General features: G+C 38.9%; 1 protein-coding gene across 3 annotated transcripts in view; it reads right to left on the reverse strand.

The window, feature by feature from the left end:
* The window catches only part of DOCK4 (dedicator of cytokinesis 4), a 470,104-nt gene that overhangs the window by 173,261 nt on the left and 275,213 nt on the right, over window positions 1-21,630 (reverse strand). For all 3 annotated transcript variants that reach the window (XM_030826426.1, XM_030826424.1, XM_030826425.1), the window contains exons 13-14: window positions 14,041-14,166; window positions 449-573 (exon numbers count right to left, since the gene is read on the reverse strand). In XM_030826426.1, coding sequence (XP_030682286.1) covers window positions 449-573; window positions 14,041-14,166 — 251 coding nt within the window. The remainder of the gene's footprint in view (window positions 1-448; window positions 574-14,040; window positions 14,167-21,630) is intronic.

Genomic DNA, 21,630 nt, shown 5'->3' on the forward strand with positions numbered 1-21,630 from the left:
AGTCTTCATGCCTATTTTGGTCAGAAAGAAAATATATAGGATTAAATAATGAAATGGATCGTACTACAGAATCGTACTACTGCATTCCAGTCTGGCGACAGAGTAAGACTCTGTCTCAAAAAAAAAAAAAAAAAGCTTCTTTTAAGTAATAGCTGCTGTAAGAAAATTATTGACACAATTAATTAAGCAAACTGTAAAAGTTGTTGTTGTTTTTTTTCCTGGCTTGTCTTCAGCATGAAGACTGCGTTTTTCTGCTCTCTTTTCTGAAAGGAATTTTAGTGAATTAAAAAAAAAAACTACACAGGCGTGAAGGAGAAAAATAAGATAGAAAATAACGCAAATCAGAAATTAACTGACCGCAAATCAGAAAATAACTGATCACATTAAAGATTAAGTGAAAGCAATTATACAGACTTGTTTGACCTGGAAATATCAAGTATTAACATACCTTCAGGGTCTGGCCACTACTGTCTACAATGAACATCGTAACTTCCACATTTCTGGCCACGCTCTTCCCTCCTTTCTCAAATTCTCCCCTTTCAATAGTGATATATAAATCATTCCTCATTTCACCTATAAGGAAAGGAAAAGTAAAACCATGTTATATATATATATATATATTTATATATATATATATATATTTATATATATTAGGAAATGTAATAAAGTGCTCTATCAAGAAAAACTTTAGTTTATACAATATACTGTTATACATACATATAAAAGTACAAATATTATACATACATATAAAAGTACAAATATATTTGCATTTTTATAAAAGCGTCCTCACCCTCACTGCCAACATCTGAGAAGAATAAAAGCCAGCCTCTGCTAGTTTGAATTAGAAATACTGTAATTGTACATCGAGGAGGCGAATACTGGGACCAAGTAGGAAGGTATTGTCAAGTCTCACCATTTTTCAATATTTCCCTCATTTTATTTATGAGGTGTGATTATAAAATGACAGCCTAGCAGGGGTGGCTCAGAGAAACCAGTCTTACTACTTTATAGTCATAGCAATTTAGGGTAGAAGAAATACCTAAATGCAGTAAAATAATAGGACTGTAAAGGGTACAATTACAACTTAAATCTTTTCCAAAATTCATGGACAAAATGATCTCACTGCTGGAAGAATCCAGATTAGCACTTTATGAACACAGATGTAGAATAATTCAGTCATACAGACAAACTCAGCTTAATATTTCATATAATCAAGCTATAAAACAAATGAGAAAGGCCCTATATTCAAATAGACACATCATATGTACATATATACTGTCGATTTTTTCTCTACTGGTGATTTATAAAACTTGAGTTTTTAAAAATCTCAACCCTTTTTTATTATTGCAAGATAAAAAAAGAGAAATTTGATGCCAACTAGCAAACTTAGGCAAATGTGCTAACAGCATGCTTTCACTTTTCTTGTAAGAATTAAACTGGGGGGAGGCCGGGAGCAGTGGCTCAAGCCTGTAATCCTAGCACTTTGGGAGGCTGAGGTGGGCAGATCACGAGGTCAGGAGTTCGAGACCATCCTGGCCAACATAGTGAAACCCTGTCTCTACTAAAAATACAAAAAAAATAGCAGGGCGTGGTGGCGGGCGCCTGTAGTCCCAGCTACTTGGGAGGCTGAGCCAGGAGAATGGCGTGAATCCGGAAGGCGGAGCTTGCAGTGAGCTGAGATTGTGCCACTGCACTCCAGCCTGGGGGACAGAGCCAGACTCTGTCTCAAAAAAAAAAAAAAAAAAAAAAAAGAATTAAACTAGGGGGGAAATAATAAATGCATAGAGAAGTGAGAAGTCAACAAAGCACAACTAGAAAGTTTTTAAAGGTAAATGGTGAGATGGCAAGGTCGAATTTACTTTTACTTAACACATATTTCAAACACTTGAAAGAATCAAAAGTAATACTGTTTTCTTTTCTTTTCTTCTTTTTTTTTGAGAAAAAAAAAAGGGAGGTCTCGCTCTGTTGCCCAGGCTGGAGTGCAGAGGAACGATCTTGGCTCGCTGCAAGCTCCGCCTCCCAGGTTCCCGCCATTCTCCTGCCTCAGCCTCCCGAGTAGCAGGGACTACAGGTGCGTGCCACCACGCCCGGCTAATCTTCTGTATTTTTTAGTAGAGATGGGGTTTCACCCTATTAGCCAGGACGGTCTCGATCTCCTGACTTTGAATACTCTGTTTTCTAATAAAAAATTTCCCCATAAGAAAGCAAATCACTAGAAAGAAAAATAACCGTGTAACTATGTCTACAATTGGGAGTTTTATAAAACTTCTTTGTCAAAGTGTGCACAAGGAAGTATCCCAGTTCCTCAATACCATGGACCATGGGAGAACATCAGTGTGCCAGATCATCTTCCTCCATAAAGACCAACTTTTTATGATGGCATCATTTGCAAATGACCTGGGCTGACAAGGATACAGGTGGGCCATAAAACAGAAAAACTGAGTAAGTTCTAAAAAGAATTACATCTTAGTCATCCTTTACAAAGAGTATATAAAACATACATTAGTGGAAACAATACAGAGGTCTCTGGCTTATGAATTTCTAGTACTCTTATACAGCTCATACAAACCAACTTGGGAAGGCAATGAACTTAAAGTCCAGGAGAAAAGCAACATATTTCAACACTTTAAAAATTATATTTGTGTACTTTGAAAGTTTTCTGCTTTAACTATTTCCTTTACCAATTTTTAGAGAATGGCCCAGTACATTTTATGTTTATTAGACTTTCTATTTCGCTTTATTACTACATATATTTTTTACTACCACATTTGATGTTATTTATTTACCAATTCCATTAAAAAATCAACAGCAAATCCCCAAAATGTGTCCCCTGAATCAACTGACTTCAACAAACAAAAAATAGGTCTGGTACACACAATGTCTGCACATGCTAGTTTAACAAGAGGTTTGGGAGGAAATTCTTGACAATAATGTTTCCACGAACAGATTTGGCAGGTAAAAATCAACACTCAAATCAAGATACTTTAGAGCAAAATATATTGGCTAAAAACAGCAGAATTCTTTTGCTTCTTGGAGTAAGTGACACATAATAAGTAGCTCTGCTCATAAATAGACTATAAAACCTACACTGACTGATGGGAAGTATAGCTACAGGGGTTGTTACCTTAGGAATTTCTCATAATGAGTAATTAGCTTGTCCAAACCACACAGGGATTAACTGTCCTGCAAAATAAAGAGTAAGTGTTTCTTGGGAAGGTGCTTTCCACTGTTATCTGCTGGAAGGACATGGCCCCTCAGACTCCAGAAAAGGCAAGAGGTGATAAGGGAGGTTTGCAAGGTAACCTGTTTCCCTCTGTCCGTAGGCTAGGCCCAAAGGAGGGAAAATGAGGGATGTACTGCCAGCATCACAAAATTCTTTTTCTATGTACCTGTATTTATTCAACGAATGTTTCTTGAGCATCTCCTGTATGCTAGATACTATTATTCCAAGCCAGGAAGATTCAGTAGCAAATACAGCAAGAATTCTTTCCCCAGAGTCTTGATTCTAGTAGGGGTAAGTCCTTAATAAATAAATAAATAAGTAAAATATATAGTATGCTGAGCGATAATAGGCACTGTGGATAAAAGTGAGAAGGAGGATACAGAGTATTGAATGGGGATGGAGGGAGAGTTAAAATTTTCAACAGGGTAATAAGAGAAGGCCTCATGAGAAGATGAGCACCCTGAGTAGGCTACGGTGTTTGACAAAGGAGTAAGGTTCCAAAGGGCATTAGCTTCTCAGGCCAGTCCCCAAGGCCTGTTTAGCTCATAACATAGCTGGATTCTCCCATCTCTTCTTTACAAAAAGGATTCTGAATTCAAATACACTAAAGGCAGTAGGTTCACAGGACAATCAGAATAAGGAGATACAGGTTCTAGTCTTTGCTACTGCTATGGTGTGTGACATCAGTCTATACAGGGTATTAGAAACCTCTGGGTCTCAGATTTTTGTTATTAAAATGAGAATAGGGTAAAGGTGGGGACATGAGAGGTGGTAAGAGAGACAACACTGCTTTGTTATATTATGCTGTTGCTATGCCTTACAAAAGAACCTCCTGAAAATAACACGTTCACAAAATCAAACCCCTTATACGTATGCTTTAATTTTCTGTTCTTTAACTGTCACTATCCCTGTAACCCCATTATCTTTTGCAAATCTTTTAGACTAAAACCAGATTTCTTTGAAAAGAGAATACACGACAAGAAGAACACTTCTCCTGGATGACATTGTCCACGTGCCTCTCCCCAGGAATTTTACAGCTTGCTTATGTTCCAATTCTGCAAGGTGCCACATTTTGCCAAAATATGCAGAAGGATCAAGTTGAAACAAGTGCTAATTAAAATCAATACACTTGAGGTTGACTCTGGAGAAAACTCATGAGTCCAAATGGTGTTCAGAAAGCATCTTGGGTAATTAAGAGAGAAATCATCCAGTCAGTATGAAATGGAGTCATAGCACCTGTGTGAAAAGCTATTTCCCTGACTATGTTTATTAACACCTCGTACCTCTCAAATTTATTACTCTGAAAATTTGATGTGCACCACACTTTCTTTCTCTTTAGCAGGCCTGCTGGCTAGGGAGCCTTTACACATATGAAGGCCTTTCAGAATACCACTGTAGACAAGATAAAGATAAGGTCACAAAATTGGGAACAAACCAGTGACCGCAGTCAAATGGATCCATTAACAGCTTGACCTAAATGGGTAAGAGTTTCCATCAGTAGTTGAAAACTGTAATCCTTGTTTCTGTCTTATGAATGCCTTGAATAAAGGCATACAGTGCATGATCACCATAGCATGTAAACCACTGTACAGTCCCAGCGGCTTTATCTATTTTATATATATATATATATATGTGTGTGTGTGTGTGTGTGTGTATTGCGTACACACACACACACACACACACACACAGGATATTTGTCAAGAGTTATGGAACCAAATAAAACTTCCTGTCCTTTAGTTTTTTTAAAAAAGAAAATGTGTAAATGACTTAGGTGAACTTAGATTATTGCTGATGATGTTGTTAATGAAGATGACAGTGGCAACAGTCCTAGTAGCAACAGCAGCAGCAGTACGCTTTATTGAGTACCTACTATGTGCTGGGTACTTTGCAAAATGCTACAAGTAGAACATCTCATTAAATTATCATATCAACTTTATAAAAAAGGCACTATCATTTTCATTTTGCAGATGAGGAAATTAAAGTGTAGGGATCAAGAATGGTGCCCTAGGTATTATCAGTGACCCCACATTACCTATGAAAACCTGTAATTCCATGCAGTAAGAATGGCCATCAAATAAGCTACTGCAATTCAGCCTTTGTCAGGAGAAGTGACTTGAGCAAGGAAGGTAGTAGTCCTGTGTTGCTTTGCATTTGTCAGACCAGTTTTGAAATACTGATTACAGTTCTAGGGACCATCTTTACAAGACAGAGATAGACACAAATGGTGTCATCCAAACCATAAACAATATGAAGAAAGGACTCAGAACCCATCACAGGAAGGAAGAGGTAGACAATAGAATTAACTGAATTTTAAAATGTTGAGGTTCCAAGCAGAAAGGGAAACTGGTCCAACATAAGTCATTTTGAGAGACAATGTGATGATGTGTTCTCGGCCAATACAAATATTCAAGTACGAGCCAGAAAACCACCACTAGGAACCATGAAGAGGAATGCATGCACTAGACACATGGGTGGGCTGGGATGCCCCTCATGTGTGTGATAAGCAGATTAATACCCCCTCCCCAAAGATGCCTAGGTCCCAATCCCTGGAACCTATGAGTATGCTACCTTGCAGATGTGATTAAATTAATGATCTTGAGATAGGGAGATTTTCTTGGATTATCAGGGTGGGTCCAATATAATCACAGGGTCCTTGAAAAAGGGAGGGGGAAGGGTCAGAATTAGAGAAGGGGATATGATGAGGAACACAGAGGCTGGAATGACTTGGGTCATGAGCCAAGGAGTGCAGGCAGCTTCCACAAGCTGGAAAAGGCAAGGAAGTAGATTCTCCCCTGGAGGCATCAGAAGAAACGCAGCCCTGATCACACCTTGATTTTAGTTCAGTGAGACTAGCTCATCCTCTGACCTCCAGAACTGTAACATAATAAATGTATGCCGTTTGAAGCCACCTTGTTATAGCACCTACAGGAAACTAATACAACATGTCTTCCATATCCAAGCTTCTGTCACTTCATGACACCTTCAAGGAGAAGGAAGGGATGGGAGCAGGACTCACAGGTAACTGGAGACTGAAGCAGAGCACAGACAGGGCAAACGTATGGATAGGCTGAAAAATTAACTAATATTGTATTTCCAATTTCTCACACAAGATACACTTGAGTAAAACCCATCAGGTTTTCTCTATTTTCTGCCTGTCATTCTTATTTTTGTTTTGCTTTGTTTTAAAAAGAGTATTATGAGATACTGAACTCTTTTGGGAGGTAGCTTTTTATGTTTTGCTTATGATAATTAAGCAAGCAAGGGCACATGATACAACACCCACAATGGGCTCTTGCCTCTGTGCAAAACTGTCCCAAAGTGCTGGGATTACAGGCGTGTGCCATCATGCCCAGGCAGATTTAGGATATATTTTTAAGGAAGATCAAATCTTACTAGAGCACATCTACTTTCTCCAAAAGCAAGCTTACTGCTGTTTCAATTCCATCTGTTGATGTGTATTTCTCTATCAGTACATAGTAAGGAATATTTATATTGGCCAGGTGTGGTGGCTTACGCCTGTAATCCCAGCACTTTGGGAGGCCGCGACAGGCAGATCACAAGGTCAGGAGATGGAGACCATCTTGGCTAACACCGTAAAACTCCGTCTCTACTAAAAATACAAAAAATTAGCCAGGCATGGTGGTGAGCGCCTGTAGTCCCAGCTACTCAGGAAGCTGAGGCAGGAGAATGGCGTGAACCTGGAAGGCGGAGCTTGCAGTGAGCCGAGATCGTGCCACTGCACTCCAGCCTGGGCAACAGAGTGAGACTCCATCTCAAAATAATAATAATAATAATAATAATAAAAATAATGAAATTGCTTACTTCTTTTTTTCTCAAAGTGACTTTTATTTATTTTTTATATTTTTGTTTGTATTTTGCTTTAAGTTCTGGGATGCAAGTACAGAACACGCAGGTTTGATACATAGGTATACATGGGCCATGGTGGTTTGCTGTGCCTATCAACCCATCATCTAGGTTTTAAGCCCTGCATGCATTAGGTATTTGTCCTAATGCTCTCCCTCCCCTTACCCCCCACCGCCCACAGGCCTTGGTGTGTGATGTTCCCCTCCCTGTGTCCATGTGTTCTCATTGTTCAACTCCCACTTAGGAGTCAGAACATGTGGTGTTCCTGTGTTAGTCTGCTGGGAATGGTGGCTTCCAGCTTCATCCATGTCCCTGCAAAGGACATGAACTCATTCTTTTTTATGGCTGCATAGTATTCCATGGTGTATATGTGTCACATTTTCTTTATGCAATCTATCATTGATGGGCATTTGGGTTGGTTCCCAGTCTTTGCTGTTATAAATAGTGCTGCAATAAACAAATGTGTGCATGTGTCTTTATAGTAGAAAGATTTATAATCCTTTGGGTATATACCCAGTAATGGGTTTGCTAGGTCAAATGGTATTTCTAGTTCTAGATCCTTCAAGAATCACCACACTGTGTTCCACAATGGTTGAACTAATTTACACTCCCACCAACAGTGTAAAAGCGTTCCTATTTCTCCACACCCTCACCAGCATCTGTTGTTTCCTGACTTACTAATAATCGCCATTCTAACTGGTATGAGATGTATCTCATTGTGGTTTTGATTTGCATTTCTCTAATGACCAGTGACGATGAGCTTTTTTTCATATGTTTCTTGGCCGCATAACTGTCTTCTTTTGAGAAGTGTCTGTTCATATCCTTCGAAATTGCTTACTTTCTTAAACATAAGACAAACATCTCTATAACATTCCTCTAACTCCAGTCTGTAAATCATTATTTAGTCAACTTTGACCAAATAGAAATTTGACTTATTTGAACTATGAAGACACATGTACACATTTGTTTACTGCAGCACTATTTATAATAGCAAAGACTTGGAACCAATCCAAATGCCCATCAATGACAGACTGGATAAAGAAAAAGGAGGACTGATTTGAATAATACTTATAAAATAAACAAATAAATCCTCAAATTACTATTAAAACTGATCCCCAAATCTCAACCCTATCACTCCAATGTTTTCACTTAAATCTTTTTAGGGGATGGGCATGGTGGCTCATGCCTGTAATTGCAGTACTTTAGGAAGCTGAGGCAGGAGAATCACTTGAGCCCAGGAGTGTTCAAGACCAGCCTGGGCAACATAGGGAGATCTAATTTCTCCAAATAATAAAAAATTAGCTGGGTGTGGTGGCACACCTGCTGTGGTCCCAGTTATTCAAGAGGCTGAGGCAGGAGGATCACTTGAGCCCAGAAGGCTGAGACTATAGTGAGCCGTGATTGTACTACTACATTCCAGCCTGGGTAACAGAGGGAGACCCTGTTTAAAAAAAAAGAAAAAAGAAAAAAAAACTTTTTAGGGTTAAGAGCTTCAAAGACCTACTAAAAGTGAATGCACTGAAATGTATAAATGATGGGTTCCCTAACAAAGAATGACAGTTTAACCAACTGATATGTGGGAACAAGTCTCTAAGGAAATAGGGTACAGGCATGAAAGCTTAAATAGTGAAATCATGATGGAGGCAAAGAAAATTTTGCCTGGAAAGAATTGCAGAGTAAAAAATGGACATTTGGGGACCAGGGAAGACAGTCAGATGTTCCATGACATTCCTGACACATCAGCAGCTTTGCTCCAGAATGTCTGATGAATGGAAACTTAGACCTTCCTGATACTTAGCAACAGGCCAGGCCCTGCTTTGCCTAGGGTCTGTTAACATATTTAGAGTTGGGCTGTCCAACAGGGTGACCACTGTCACATGTGGCAATGGAGCCCTTAAAATGTGACTCGCTGAAAAGAGACATGCTGTACATGTACGATACTTGCCAGCTTTCAAAGACTGAGGTTGAAAACAGAGTGTAAAGTAACTCATCAGTAGTTTTTCATATGGATCTCCTATTAAAATGCTAATATTTTGGATGTTTTAAGTTAAGTAACATATATGGTTAAAACTAATTTCATCCCTTTTATTCTCACTTTTTTAAAGTGGCTACCAAAACATTTAAAATTACCTTTGTGGCTCAAATGATGTTCCTATTGGAAAGCACTGATATAAATAATTTGCTGCTCTCCCTCCCTCTCATAGCCCAGACCATGGAACTCCTTCAATCAGGGTTATTTGGCTTGGAGGTAGCAGTGACAGAGCTTCAGAGAAAATGCTTTTTCTCAGTTGGAAGTCTAACACTCTAAGAAATAAAGTGCTGCGTGACAGACCCTTAACTAAGGAAGAGTCCAGAGGACTTCATGATGACTCAGAAGCATATGGGCAGGTACCTCCTCACACCAGGGGACCTGTCTGTACAACAGTGAGACAAGTGGAGAATTTCTGTGCCTATGTTTTTCCCATTTCAAAAAGAGTCTGGCATTGATTACAGTCTGTGATCGAAAAGAGTTTTTTGTATGTTCTTGTCCTTGTCAGGATCACAGATAATTCATTCTGCAGAGAGGCAGTGACTGTGCATAAACTTGGTCCTGTTGGTATAATCATGTGCCTCACCTGTTTTGACCCCTATCAGAACACTAAAGATGCAAATTAACTCTGAAGGACACATCTAGACAATGAAAAAAAAATTATGCTTGCAGACTGTCAGTGTAACATTGGGATCAGAAATATTTTTCACATACACTTTCTCATGGAAGAATTCAGCTCAAGTTTTCATTAGAGCCACTGGTGAGAATGAATTGACAAGTCTGAAAGTAACAAAGGAAAACAAAACAATGATTGCATGTTTCCTAGTGTAAAAAATTCCACTGAGTTTTACAGTTGCTTTCAGTTGTTTAAGGAAATACATACATCTCTCCCTTTTCTATTATGGAAGATTAAAAAGCCAGAGGTAGAGGAAGAAAGGGAAAAAAGAAAGAGAAGGAAGTGCTTTTAAAAAACCTCTTTTGTACTCCCCTGCACTACAGACACATGTCTGGAAGAACAATTTTCCTGGACAGTGTAGACTTCACATTACAAGGTGGTACCGGAAAGGGACAGAAGCGAGCCTTATTCCACAGAAGTTCATGTCCATTATTAAAGCCACACAAAAGCTGCGTGAGCACAGCAGATCCTGGACAATTAATCAGCCAGTGAAGTGTCATCTTGCTTTATATTTTTCAATTTCTCCATGATACTGCCCAGAGACCAAGCTGAGGAATTCTTCCAGCAGCTGGCTGCATTCTGCTCTAAAATGTTTTTTTTTTTAATATATTAGATTTGCCCATCAATTTGCTTCCCAGTGGGATGAATTTTTTTTGTTGTTGTTGAAGAGGAAATTCCAGTTATTTATAGCAACTGAAGGAAATAATGAACAGTTGCAAGGGCCACAGAATAGCATGCCACCAAGTAAACAGTTCTATAAACAGTCATTTTCGACAACAGTACCATGAGATGCTCAGGCCGACTGGGTCCCTAAGCTAGGTCAGGTCATCTGAGGAAAACTCACAGGATGTTCTCTCAGCCTTCCTTGCACGAAGGAATTTCAGTCGAGCAATTACAAAATGGTGCAATGGGCGATACTGGTCATTTTAGGTCTTTATTCATAGCAATCTCATTATTGGGTCTCATAGCTATGCCAGGTGCCTTGTCAGATACAACTTCCTTTGCTTGCACTTACACATGGGATTTAAACAGTGGTTTAGAAGATCTCATTTGAAACAAATACTATCAACAATTTAGGCTATTTTATTTGGTCTTTCTATTGTTTTTCCCTTTTCTTGGTTGTGGAGGGTGGGGTATGGAGCACCCAGAAATACTACTACTTAGTATGCTATTTGTCATCTTCTATCTGTAGACAAAAGGGCAGAAGCTCTTTGTTTCTATGAAAGATCAAACATAAGTGAGGTCCTTTTATAATAAAATTCATGACTTAAAAAAACTCATTTCTTGATTTGTAAAAACAAGAGGATATGTCAAAAAAATTTTAAACTAAGTCACAATAACCTGCGTAGCTTAGTCCTTTTCTGAGGAGGGAGGAAGCAGAAGAGGGGGAGGAAGAGGAGGAGGAGAAGGAAAGAAGATGGAGAAGGGAGGAAAGATAAGAAGAAAAAGAAAGATTAAGATCAAGACAGAAAGGAAAAGAGAAAGAAAATAAGAGGTCCAGACACACACAAAGAAACAGATAGGTATAGACAGAAGAAAGGCTTGTTGAAGATAACCCCAGCTGGTCATAGCCCTGTGTTCCTAGGGACAGCGTGAAATTTCTAGAACTCTAGTGGTTCATTACTAAATAACAATTAGACTTTTTTTTTTTTTGCTTTTAAACTTCAAAAGTTTTTAAAAGGCTATTCTCTCATAAAATTATGACTTTCACAGAATTTTAGAAATTAAAATTTTTAGAGCATAGAAATTTCCTTTTTTTTTTTGATGGAGTTTTGTTCTTGTTGCCCAGGCTGGAGTGTAGTGGCAGGATCTTGGCTCACTGCAACCTCTGCCTCCTGGGTTCAAGTGATTCTCTTGCCTCAGCCTCCTGAGTAGCTGGAATTACAGTCACACACCACCACACCTGGGTAATTTTTTGTATTTTTAGGAGAGACAGGGTTTCACCATGTTGGCCAGGCTGGTCTTGAACTCCTGACCTCAGGTGATCTACCTGCCTCAGCCTCCCAAAGTGTTGGGATTACAGGCGTGAGCCACTGCAACAGGCCAGAAATTTCCTTTTAACATTGGAGGTAGGCCAGGCACTGTGGCTCAAGCCTATCACCCAAGCATTTTGGGAGGCCAAAGCAGGAGGATAACTTGAGCCCAGGGATTAGAGACCAGCCTGGGCAACATAGGGAGATCCCATCTTTACAATTTTTTTCTTTTAATTAGCCAGGTGTGGTGGTACATGCTTGTAGTCCTAGCTACTCAGGAGGCTGAGGTGGGAGGATCACTTGAGCCCAGGAGTTTGAGACTGCAGTGAACAATGACTGTGCCACTGCACACCAACCTGGACAACAGAGTGAGACCCCATCTCTAAAAAAGAAAACACAAACAAACAAACAAACAAACAAAAGACACATCAGAGGTACAGCCATGTTGGCTATGACTACACAGTCTTTCACTATTAAAGCAGGTACTTGCTATTAGTGCAGTGGAGAAGAAAGACTTGGGGGATGTGGGCCTAGAATCATTAGCATTGAAGACCCTGCTCAGGTGTTACCTCCCCAGGAAATTTTAACGAGACTCCTTCAATAAGATTCTACAACTTCTCTGTGCTCTCCATGCTGCGTTCTCCAGCTCCTTTCCGGTTACAGCGTGTCTCTGCCTGTGGACTGTAATCCCCCTCAAAGCATGAAGAGGTCTTACTCTCGCCATCTCCACTGCTAACACCTTGCTCAACACCATGATCACCACTTACCTGGATTAGCTCAAACAGCCTCCAAACCGGTCTCCCTGTTTCTCTGCTGCCCTCCCATATTCCCTCCAGGTATAATCTCTTTACAGCAACCACAGTGCTCTGTGGCAATGTAAAGCAGTGTCACACCTCTGTTCGAAACCTCTAGCTGTTTCCTTCCTCATTCTGAATAAGACCCAAAGTACTAAGTGTGACCTACAAGGTCCACATGACTTCCCTCTTCAAATCTCCACTCCCATCCTCAGTACTGTATTTTGACCAAGTTAGCCTTCTTGCAGTTCCTCAAACAAGCCACGATTCTATGACTGCAGGACCACTCCCCTTATTATTGCTCTGCCTGGAATCCTCTTATCTGCACGGCTTCCTCATGTCTTTTAGGTCTCTACTCTACTGCCTTCTCAGCTAAATTTCTTACTTACCTCAAATCTCCACCTCTCCACCCACTACCATCTAAGACATTCCCTAGTCCATTACCTACACTGGTTTTCACCTGAGCATTCATCATCTTTGAACATACATGTTTTACTTACATATTTATTATAATTTTCCTTATTACAAAGTAAGTCCTATGAGTTTTTTCTGTTGTGTTCAGTATTATAGCCCCAGTATCTGGAAGAATGCCTTTGTACATAGAAAGTGCTAAATATTTATTTGTAGAATGAATGAACTCATCTTTTAACTTTTGGCTCCTGGCACAAAGTTTTGATTGATGCTCAATCAATGCCTGCTGACTAAATCAATTTTTGCTAAATATACATCCTTCCTCATCAGCAAATGTACTATTCTTATCCAATTCATAAGTTGTAGATGAACACACTCAGAAAACCCTAAATTTCCATAAGCACATAAAGGGGTGTGCTTTTAAAAATTTATTTTCATGGAGAGATTACGACTGACCCACTCCCAAATCCATCAGTTTCAATGAATTTGGCATTCATTTCACACTGTAAACCTTCTTAACCCACATCTTTTCTACTTTTGGGGAATTTGGGGGGCACTAATATAGATCTAAATCATACACACAAACAGATCTAGAAAAGGTATAGAAGTACATATAATATTTGCATACGGCCGCTTATTTACATATGGCTAACTAGTGTTCAATACGTTTTTATCAAAACTTAGGATATCCTCTAAGCATCTTCACCAACATTTTCCAGCAAGGAGTACGATATTTTCTGGACGGTATCTCAGTTTTCCTTCTTCTCGTGGTCATAATGAAATGTAGCCATGGCCCCCACAAGTTAATCACTTTAGGATAATCAGAATGTAAAGACATTTTTGAGCTTCAAATCACTGACAAGAAAGTTTATATAAAAGGAAAAATTTAAAAATTAAATTGAAAAGGATATTTTAGAAAAAAATGTGCTTACTTACTCACATACCTCATTTCATTCTTTAGCATGGCCCATGTGAATGCTTCAAAGCTGGCAATTTGAAAAATTTCTCAAACATCAAAAACAGAGAGTATACCCATATTTCATCATGTTGGTACATCCCAAGTCACCTACCAGGCATAATAATATTTGAAAATCCCAGCTTCCTTGTTATGGATACTCCATGAGAAAATACTGATGAATATTCTCTTCTGATTTGTTCAATGTCTCCGTGCAATAGCTGTAAGGAAACTGCTAAACCTAAAACAAATGAGAGATACCTGAGTTAAAAACAGAATAGAAATAAAGAGAGACTGATGTGTTGCAACAAGCCCAAATTTAGAATATCGTGGTTTTAAACTAAGGGTTAATATTCTGACAAAATTGACAGAATCTATATGAATCATATCTGAATAACACTTTTCCAACTTCAACATCTGAGTTTCCCATTCATAAGGAGGTTCATAGCAAGTGGAGAAAATGAGCAGAACTCCAAGAGGCAGGCTGGCTTCCAACCCCCTAATCTCTCCTCTAACCCCAGTCTGGTGGAGCACGTTCCTGCACCAACACTTATTCCAGAAATAGATGAAGGTCACCTGGCCCTAAAAAATACTGACATCAAAATGGGAGGTTTAAAAAAAAACAAAAAACGAAACTCTATAAGGCCTATGAATAGTTGCTTATCAAATATCAAAAGCATAAACACAAATCTGAAGACATATTAATTTAAGGATTTTAAGGATATTGATATTTCTTGAAACATAAGTAATAAAGCCAATTATAATGAAACCAGGATTATATTAATAATATATACCGTAGAAACTTATGATGACATGATTTTCTTTTTTTTTTTTTTTGAGACGGAGTCTCGCTCTGTTGCCCAGGCTGGAGTGCAGTGGCGCAATCTCGGCTCACTGCAAGCTCTGCCTCCAGGGTGCACACCGTTCTCCTGCCTCAGCCTCCCGAGTAGCTGGGACTACAGGCGCCCACCACTACGCCCGGCTAATTTTTTTGTATTTTTAGTAGAGGCGGGGTTTCACCGTGTTAGCCAGGATGGTCTCGATCTCCTGACCTCGTGATCCACCCATCTCGGCCTCCCAAAGTGCTGGGATTACAGGTGTGAGCCACGGCACCTGGCCGGTGACATGATTTTCTAGTGAGGAGAATTTAGCAGGATATGGGACACTTTGACAAACAAAAGAGAATTTAGTCAGTAAGCAGAAAAAATTATTATTTTTACCCCAATTATAATGACATTACCATAGCGGGATATAAAGAAGATGCAAAACACTTTTTATCATATATTATTTTCTCAATTTCCAGGCAAGAAGTACAAAAATATTTAATGTCATATCATTGTGAATATGTCTGTATGCATACTCCAAAGATAGCACTTCTCTTTCAGCTTTTTCATTCCTTCTTTGTTTATCTTCCTATGTTTCAATTTTTAAGATAGCCAAATTATTATATTTTTAAATTTTTTATTTCCATGGGTTATTGGGGAATAGGTGGTATTTGGTTACATGAGTAAGTTCTCTAGTGGTGATTTGTGAGATTTTGGTGCACCCACCACCTGAGCAGTATACCCTGAACCCAATTTGTAAGTCTTTTATCCCTCACCTGCCTCCCATCCTTTCCCCCATGTTTGTTTGTTTGTTTGTTTGTTTTTTGAGACAGAGTCACGCTGTGTCCCCAGGCTGGAGTACAGTGGCACGATCTTGGCTCACTGCAACCTCCGCCTCCCAGGTTCAAGCGATTACTCCTGCCTCAGCCTCCTGAGTAGCTGGGACTACAGGCATGCACCACCATGCCCAGCTAATTTTTGTGTTTTTAGTAGAGGTGGGATTTCACCAAGTTGGCCAGGATGGTCTCGATCTCGACCTTGTGATCTGCCCGCCTCAGCCTCCCAAACTGCTGGGATTATAGGCGTGAGCCACCGCGCCTGGCCTCTATGTTTTAAAATAAGAAGGACAAAAATATCTCCCATCTATATTTACTATATTAGTGACAGAAAATGAAACCAGTCAAAGGTGACTTATTTTTGAAAACATTCAGTCATCATTAACCTGAAGTCAATTTAAAGATAAATGTGCTGGCCGGGTGCGGTGGCTCACACCTGTAATACCAGCACTTTGGGAGGCCAAGGCGGGCAGATCATGAGGTCAGGAGATCAAGACCATCCTGGCTAACGTGGTGAAACCCCGCCTCTACCAAAAAAACACACAAAAAATTAGCCCGTCGTGGTGTCAGGTGCCTGTAGTCCCAGCTACTCTGGAGGCTGAGGCAGGAGAATGGCATGAGCCTGGGAGGTGGAGCTTGCAGTGAGCCAAGATCGCGCCACTGCACTGCAGCCTGGGTAACAGAGCGAAACTCCATAACAACAACAACAAAAAAGATGAATTTGCTTAGTGGAGTCAAGAAGATGATAAATGTACATCATTAGATTTAGATCCTCTATCTACATTATTACTTATCACCACATTTCTCTCAATGATGCACAGATCATGTGCAAGTTATAATTCCCAAAAATGACTTACAGTATTATAATGCTGTACAAGAACAAAGGTGTGAGAATGACATCATGCTGTGATGAAAAAAAATGCAAAGTTTATTTGTCACATGTCTAGAGGAAGATCTTCCCTTTTACTCTTTTTCATTAATAGAGCAAACAAACAATAATAAAGAAAGTAGCGTTTTTTTGGTTGGTTTGCTTGTTGTTCAATAGAGCAGTTAAAATATCAGGAAAATTTGTAAACAGAAAATAAAAAAAGAAGGAAAGAAAAAAGAAAAGGCTTTAGGCTCAGAGAGAAACTGGAGCCTCTCCTGAGGCCCAAATCAGAGCTAGATGAGGGGCAATAAACAAAGAAATGGAGGACAGGGACATGACGACATGACCATGTCCTCACACTTCCCAGTTTGTGCACCAACAGAATGTCTCCAAGAGCTGTGGCAAGAATTACATTAAGTCTGGCACATCCTCAGAACTTCAAATCTGCATCCCAGTTTAACCTAACTATTCCTTATCTCCCTCTCCAGCCCCATCCCATTCACTCTGAGTTAGGTGACTGATGACAATAAAATGGAGAGTGTCTGTCTTTGCATGGCCACGGGAAATGAAGAAGGGGAGAATAAGCCATCTGGATGATTTGATGGAGACAACTATCATCAATGAAGCTTTTGGACACTTTATGTGATACTAGTAGAACCTTTTAAAACCTAGAGGCAGAAGAATGAAGACAAACGAACATGTGTTATGATCCATCTGTCCCAGCAGCTATTTCTTCCTGACTCACACTCTACCCCCACCTAATCATGGGTGTCTCTGTTCTCCTCCCACTTCTGTCCTTTTGCCTTCAAAATACTCACCCACATCATTGCCATCATCATTAGCATCACCAGGATATGGTATTTGTAGAATACCAGTGTTTGCCAGATCTAGTACATAATAACAGTTCTTCCTGCTGGGGAAAACAGTTCAAATCCTGACGTACTATATAAGCAATGCTTTCCAGTACAGAATAAGATGAATTTAACAAAATTCTTAAGATCCTGTAATTTTTGCAAGTGAAGATCATTTTACTGGGGCTTCTCAATGAATGATCTGATCAGAGACACTAGCAACATCATGTGGTATACATAAAGGAAGAAGAGAAAAGGACTCAAGAGTAATGAAAAAACAAAGAGATCATGCTATTCACAATAGAAGTTGGAGAGAGGAAAACTGATCAAGATTCTTGTTTTGCCCTATAGGAGCCAGCATTCATTTAACCAGCAGCGACTTAAAAAAAAACAAAAACAAATCAAACAAACAAAAAAACCCATAAGCTGAATACTGTACTTTACAGAGGATAACACAAGGATAAAAGAAAACCATTGGGTCAGAGAGGTGAATCCTGAAGAAAATTAAAGAAGATAGGAAAAGGAGAAAAAATGTTTTAGAAAAAGACAGATGGAGGGGGAGTAATAATAAACAAAAATACATCAGTGTTCTCTAGAGAGCAAGGGCCACAGAGGGGAGAGAGTGCAAAAGGACAGAGAGGACCCATTTAGGAGACAGTCGACAGAGAGGAATCAGTCAGTGGAGAAGGGAAGGGAATGGGAAAATGACAGGACAAATAGACAAAACAGTATGGGGAAAGGGAAAAGCAGGCATTTCAGAGTTGGATGCATACTAAAAGTTTGATAGATATAGTAGTTTTCAACCTGAAGGTTTAGAGCAATATAGATTAAAGCCCTCAATGTAATTATGTCATTTGACTGGCCAAGTGATGATAATGGGGGTTGAGGAGGAGGGCAGTTATTGCCATTTGGAGGTTCCCTAATTTCTCCAGAATGAAGAATTCACAGACATCAAGAATTACAAAGGTTAACAGGACACAGCGTGTGACCACAGTGTATCTGGCTTTGCCCAAATCATCAAATCTTTCCACAAAGAAACCACAACATATGACTAAGAAACATCAAAGAGTGGGTGCACAAAGAAAAAACATAATTCTGAGAGTGAGTCCACAGGGGCCAGCCCACAAAGAGCCATTGCAATTCCATTTATTTTCCAATCAAGGAAACTCCAGATCCTATTTTTACAGTGGTCCTTAATTATCATGACCACAACCAACAGGCTGGATAAACGAGCCGCCAGAACAGTAAGAAATAACATAATGAAGACTAAGAAACTACTCATCACTACAAAGGAGAGACACAGCAAATATTTACACATTCCTTCTAAAAACGTTGAACTCAGAGAAGCAGAGAGTGGAATGATGGTTGCCCGGGATTGGAGAGGGTGGGGGATATGGGGGTTGGGGAGAGTAAACCAGGAGATTTTGGTCACAGGAGATGAAGTTTCAGTTGGACAAGATGAAGACGTTCTAGAGAGCTACTGTATAGCATGGTGAGGTGGTTAATAATAATATACTGTATACTTAAAAATCACTAAGAGAGTGGATTTTAAAATGTTCTCACTGCTATAAAATATGTGAGGGTAATATGCTAATGAGCTTGATTTAATCATTTAGCAGTGTATACATATATCAAAACATCATATTGTATGCCACAAATATGTACAATTTTTAATTGTCAATTATACTTTATTAAAGCTGGGGCAAAAAAGACAAATATTTACACATTCCAATTACCTGAGATTAGCCCTGTCTTTTCAGGGTTACGACACAGGGTATGTTTGGAGAATGGTATTTTTCTTTCCGTTTTCTTTCTTATCATCCTACTTCACTTTCCTGGCCTTAACTGCTATCTCTGGGGTTGGGACAACTTCTTAAATTTTATCTGTACATTTCACCTTATTCCTGCCACAGTTCAAAATGCACACTCTGAGCAGCAGTAACTTATGGCTTGAGAGGAGGGTGGAAAGTGGGATTTAAGGATGTATATAACAGTGTTCCTACTCCCAAGGAACTGATAATCTAACAATGAAAATAAGAAACTTATACAGAGAGAGACAGAAAGAGAGAGAATATAAAACAGAATGGATTATAGGTATGATAGGAATATTAAAATAAGAAAAAATTATCATGGAATTAATTGGAAAGCTTAGGGAATTTTTATTGGAATTTATGACAACCTGTAAAATTAGATTAAATTTGAATTTCATAAAATTTGAATTTCATAAAATTTTAATTTCATAAAATTTTGATTTCATAAAATTTAAATTTCATAAAATTCTAATTTCATAAAATTTAATTTGTAATTTAATTTCATAAAATTTAACCTAATTTTGTTTATGTAAATAATATGTTAAGTCACTTTTTTTAGCCCTTAATATAAGTGCCCAAAATGAAATTGCTATGGGAGAAATGTTCCCTTTCTTGGAAGAGACGTAATCGTTAAAGTGAACTTTCACATCAGCCTAGATGTTCAAGCCCAGTGGATAAATACTTAACATTTAGTTTTAAACAAAAGGCATAGTCATTAATCTGGAGTCTGCCATAAAACAACATATGATTCATGATTAAGTTCAGCTTACAGAGTAGTAGTACACGAAAGAAAGGCTTGGTATCTTTTAAGCCAAATGTGGCTGATTACTTGGAAGTTCTAATTTCATGAGAATTGAAGCTCATTTATTCTATAAGTTGGCTCCTTTTAAATTCATGAAATTCTGCAATTTTACATTAAAAATGGAAAGCACAGCATGATTTATAAGTAGCTGCTGAAATTTTAGAATACATCAGCCATTTTGCCACTAATAAACCAAATAACATGTAGCTACAAATGTACAGCAATGCAAAAATGGAAAACTATGATAAATATATTGGATAAATACATGTTGTTATTAAGTGTGCAGTTTAAGAATCATATCATATGCTTGCAAGTGACTACCTCAATGTTAACCTCTCTGTGCTTTGGTTTCCACAACTGTAAAATAAAGATAATGGTACCAATTCCATAAAATACTTTAGGTAATGCTTAGCACAAAGAAGTGCTCAGCCGGGCGCGGTGGCTCAAGCCTGTAATCCCAGCACTTTGGGAGGCCGAGGCGGGCGGATCACGAGGTCAGGAGATCAAGACCATCCTGGCTAACATGGTGAAACCCCGTCTCTACTAAAAATACAAAAAATTAGCCGGGCGTGTTGGCGGGTGCCTGTAGTCCCAGCTACTTGGGAGGCTGAGGCAGGAGAATGGCATGAACCCGGGAGGCGGAGCTTGCAGTGAGCTGAGATCGCGCCACTGCACTCCAGCCTGGGTGACAGAGCAAGACTCTGTCTCAAAAAAAAAAAAAAAAAGTGCTCAAAAATGTCAGCTGCTACTGCTACAATTGCCACTGCCACTACTATCATTGTATCTACCATTGTTTCTGTTCTCATTCCTCCCTACCATGAGTATCAACAAATTAGCTTCCATCAAAATATGGCCAAAGTCTCCTTAGTGTCATATAGAAATAAAATATTTCTTTTAATAGTTGTGCCCACTTACCACCAGACAAATCCAAATATTGTAATTAGGTTCTATAAAGGTTTCAAAGGCAAATATGTCTGTATATTGAGAACAATCCTCTAACATGGGAGACTTAACAAAGACATAACTGAGAAATACAAATAGACAATATGTACAATTAGACGTATGCAAAGATGGTGAAATTCCTAATGACATGGAGATTACAGTGCTGTCCTCAGATACTAATAAGTCAACGCTCTGAACAAGTGACAAATTCTGAAATATCCTTTAGAAGATACTTAGCACGTAACTTAGTCAGGAGGAGAGGTTACACTGCTATCTTATTTTGTTTTTCAAATATCATGATTTTTATTTGCTTCTTTTTTTTTCCCCTTCTTTTTCATTTCTACTCTCTAAATGGATTGAGTTTTCTTATTCGCTTATCTCTCTATAGTTCTGGAAATTATACATACTATTTCTATTCTTTAAATGTTTAACATAAGTAATTGACTTAAATACTAAATTTAATCAATAGCTCTATTCTCTTCTGGAACAATTCTGAGAACTTGGATCTTTTAAACTCTGATGATGATATATTTTTAAATTGTTGCTGTTTGCAGTCAATGCTTAAATAGATTTATCCTGACATTTACTATTGTCTTCGTACACACCTGCTTCTTACATTTCTTTCCTTCTGGGTTCAGTTCTTTTTTTTTTTCAGACAGAGTGTTATTCTGTTGCCCAGTCTGGAGTGCAGTGGTGCGATCTTGGCTCACTGCAACCTCTACCGCCCAGGTTCAAGTGATTCTCCTGCCTCAGCCTCCCTAGCAGTTAGGA

The sequence above is a fragment of the Nomascus leucogenys genome, chromosome 13 (assembly GCF_006542625.1).
Source record: "Nomascus leucogenys isolate Asia chromosome 13, Asia_NLE_v1, whole genome shotgun sequence".
Taxonomy (NCBI): domain Eukaryota; kingdom Metazoa; phylum Chordata; class Mammalia; order Primates; family Hylobatidae; genus Nomascus; species Nomascus leucogenys.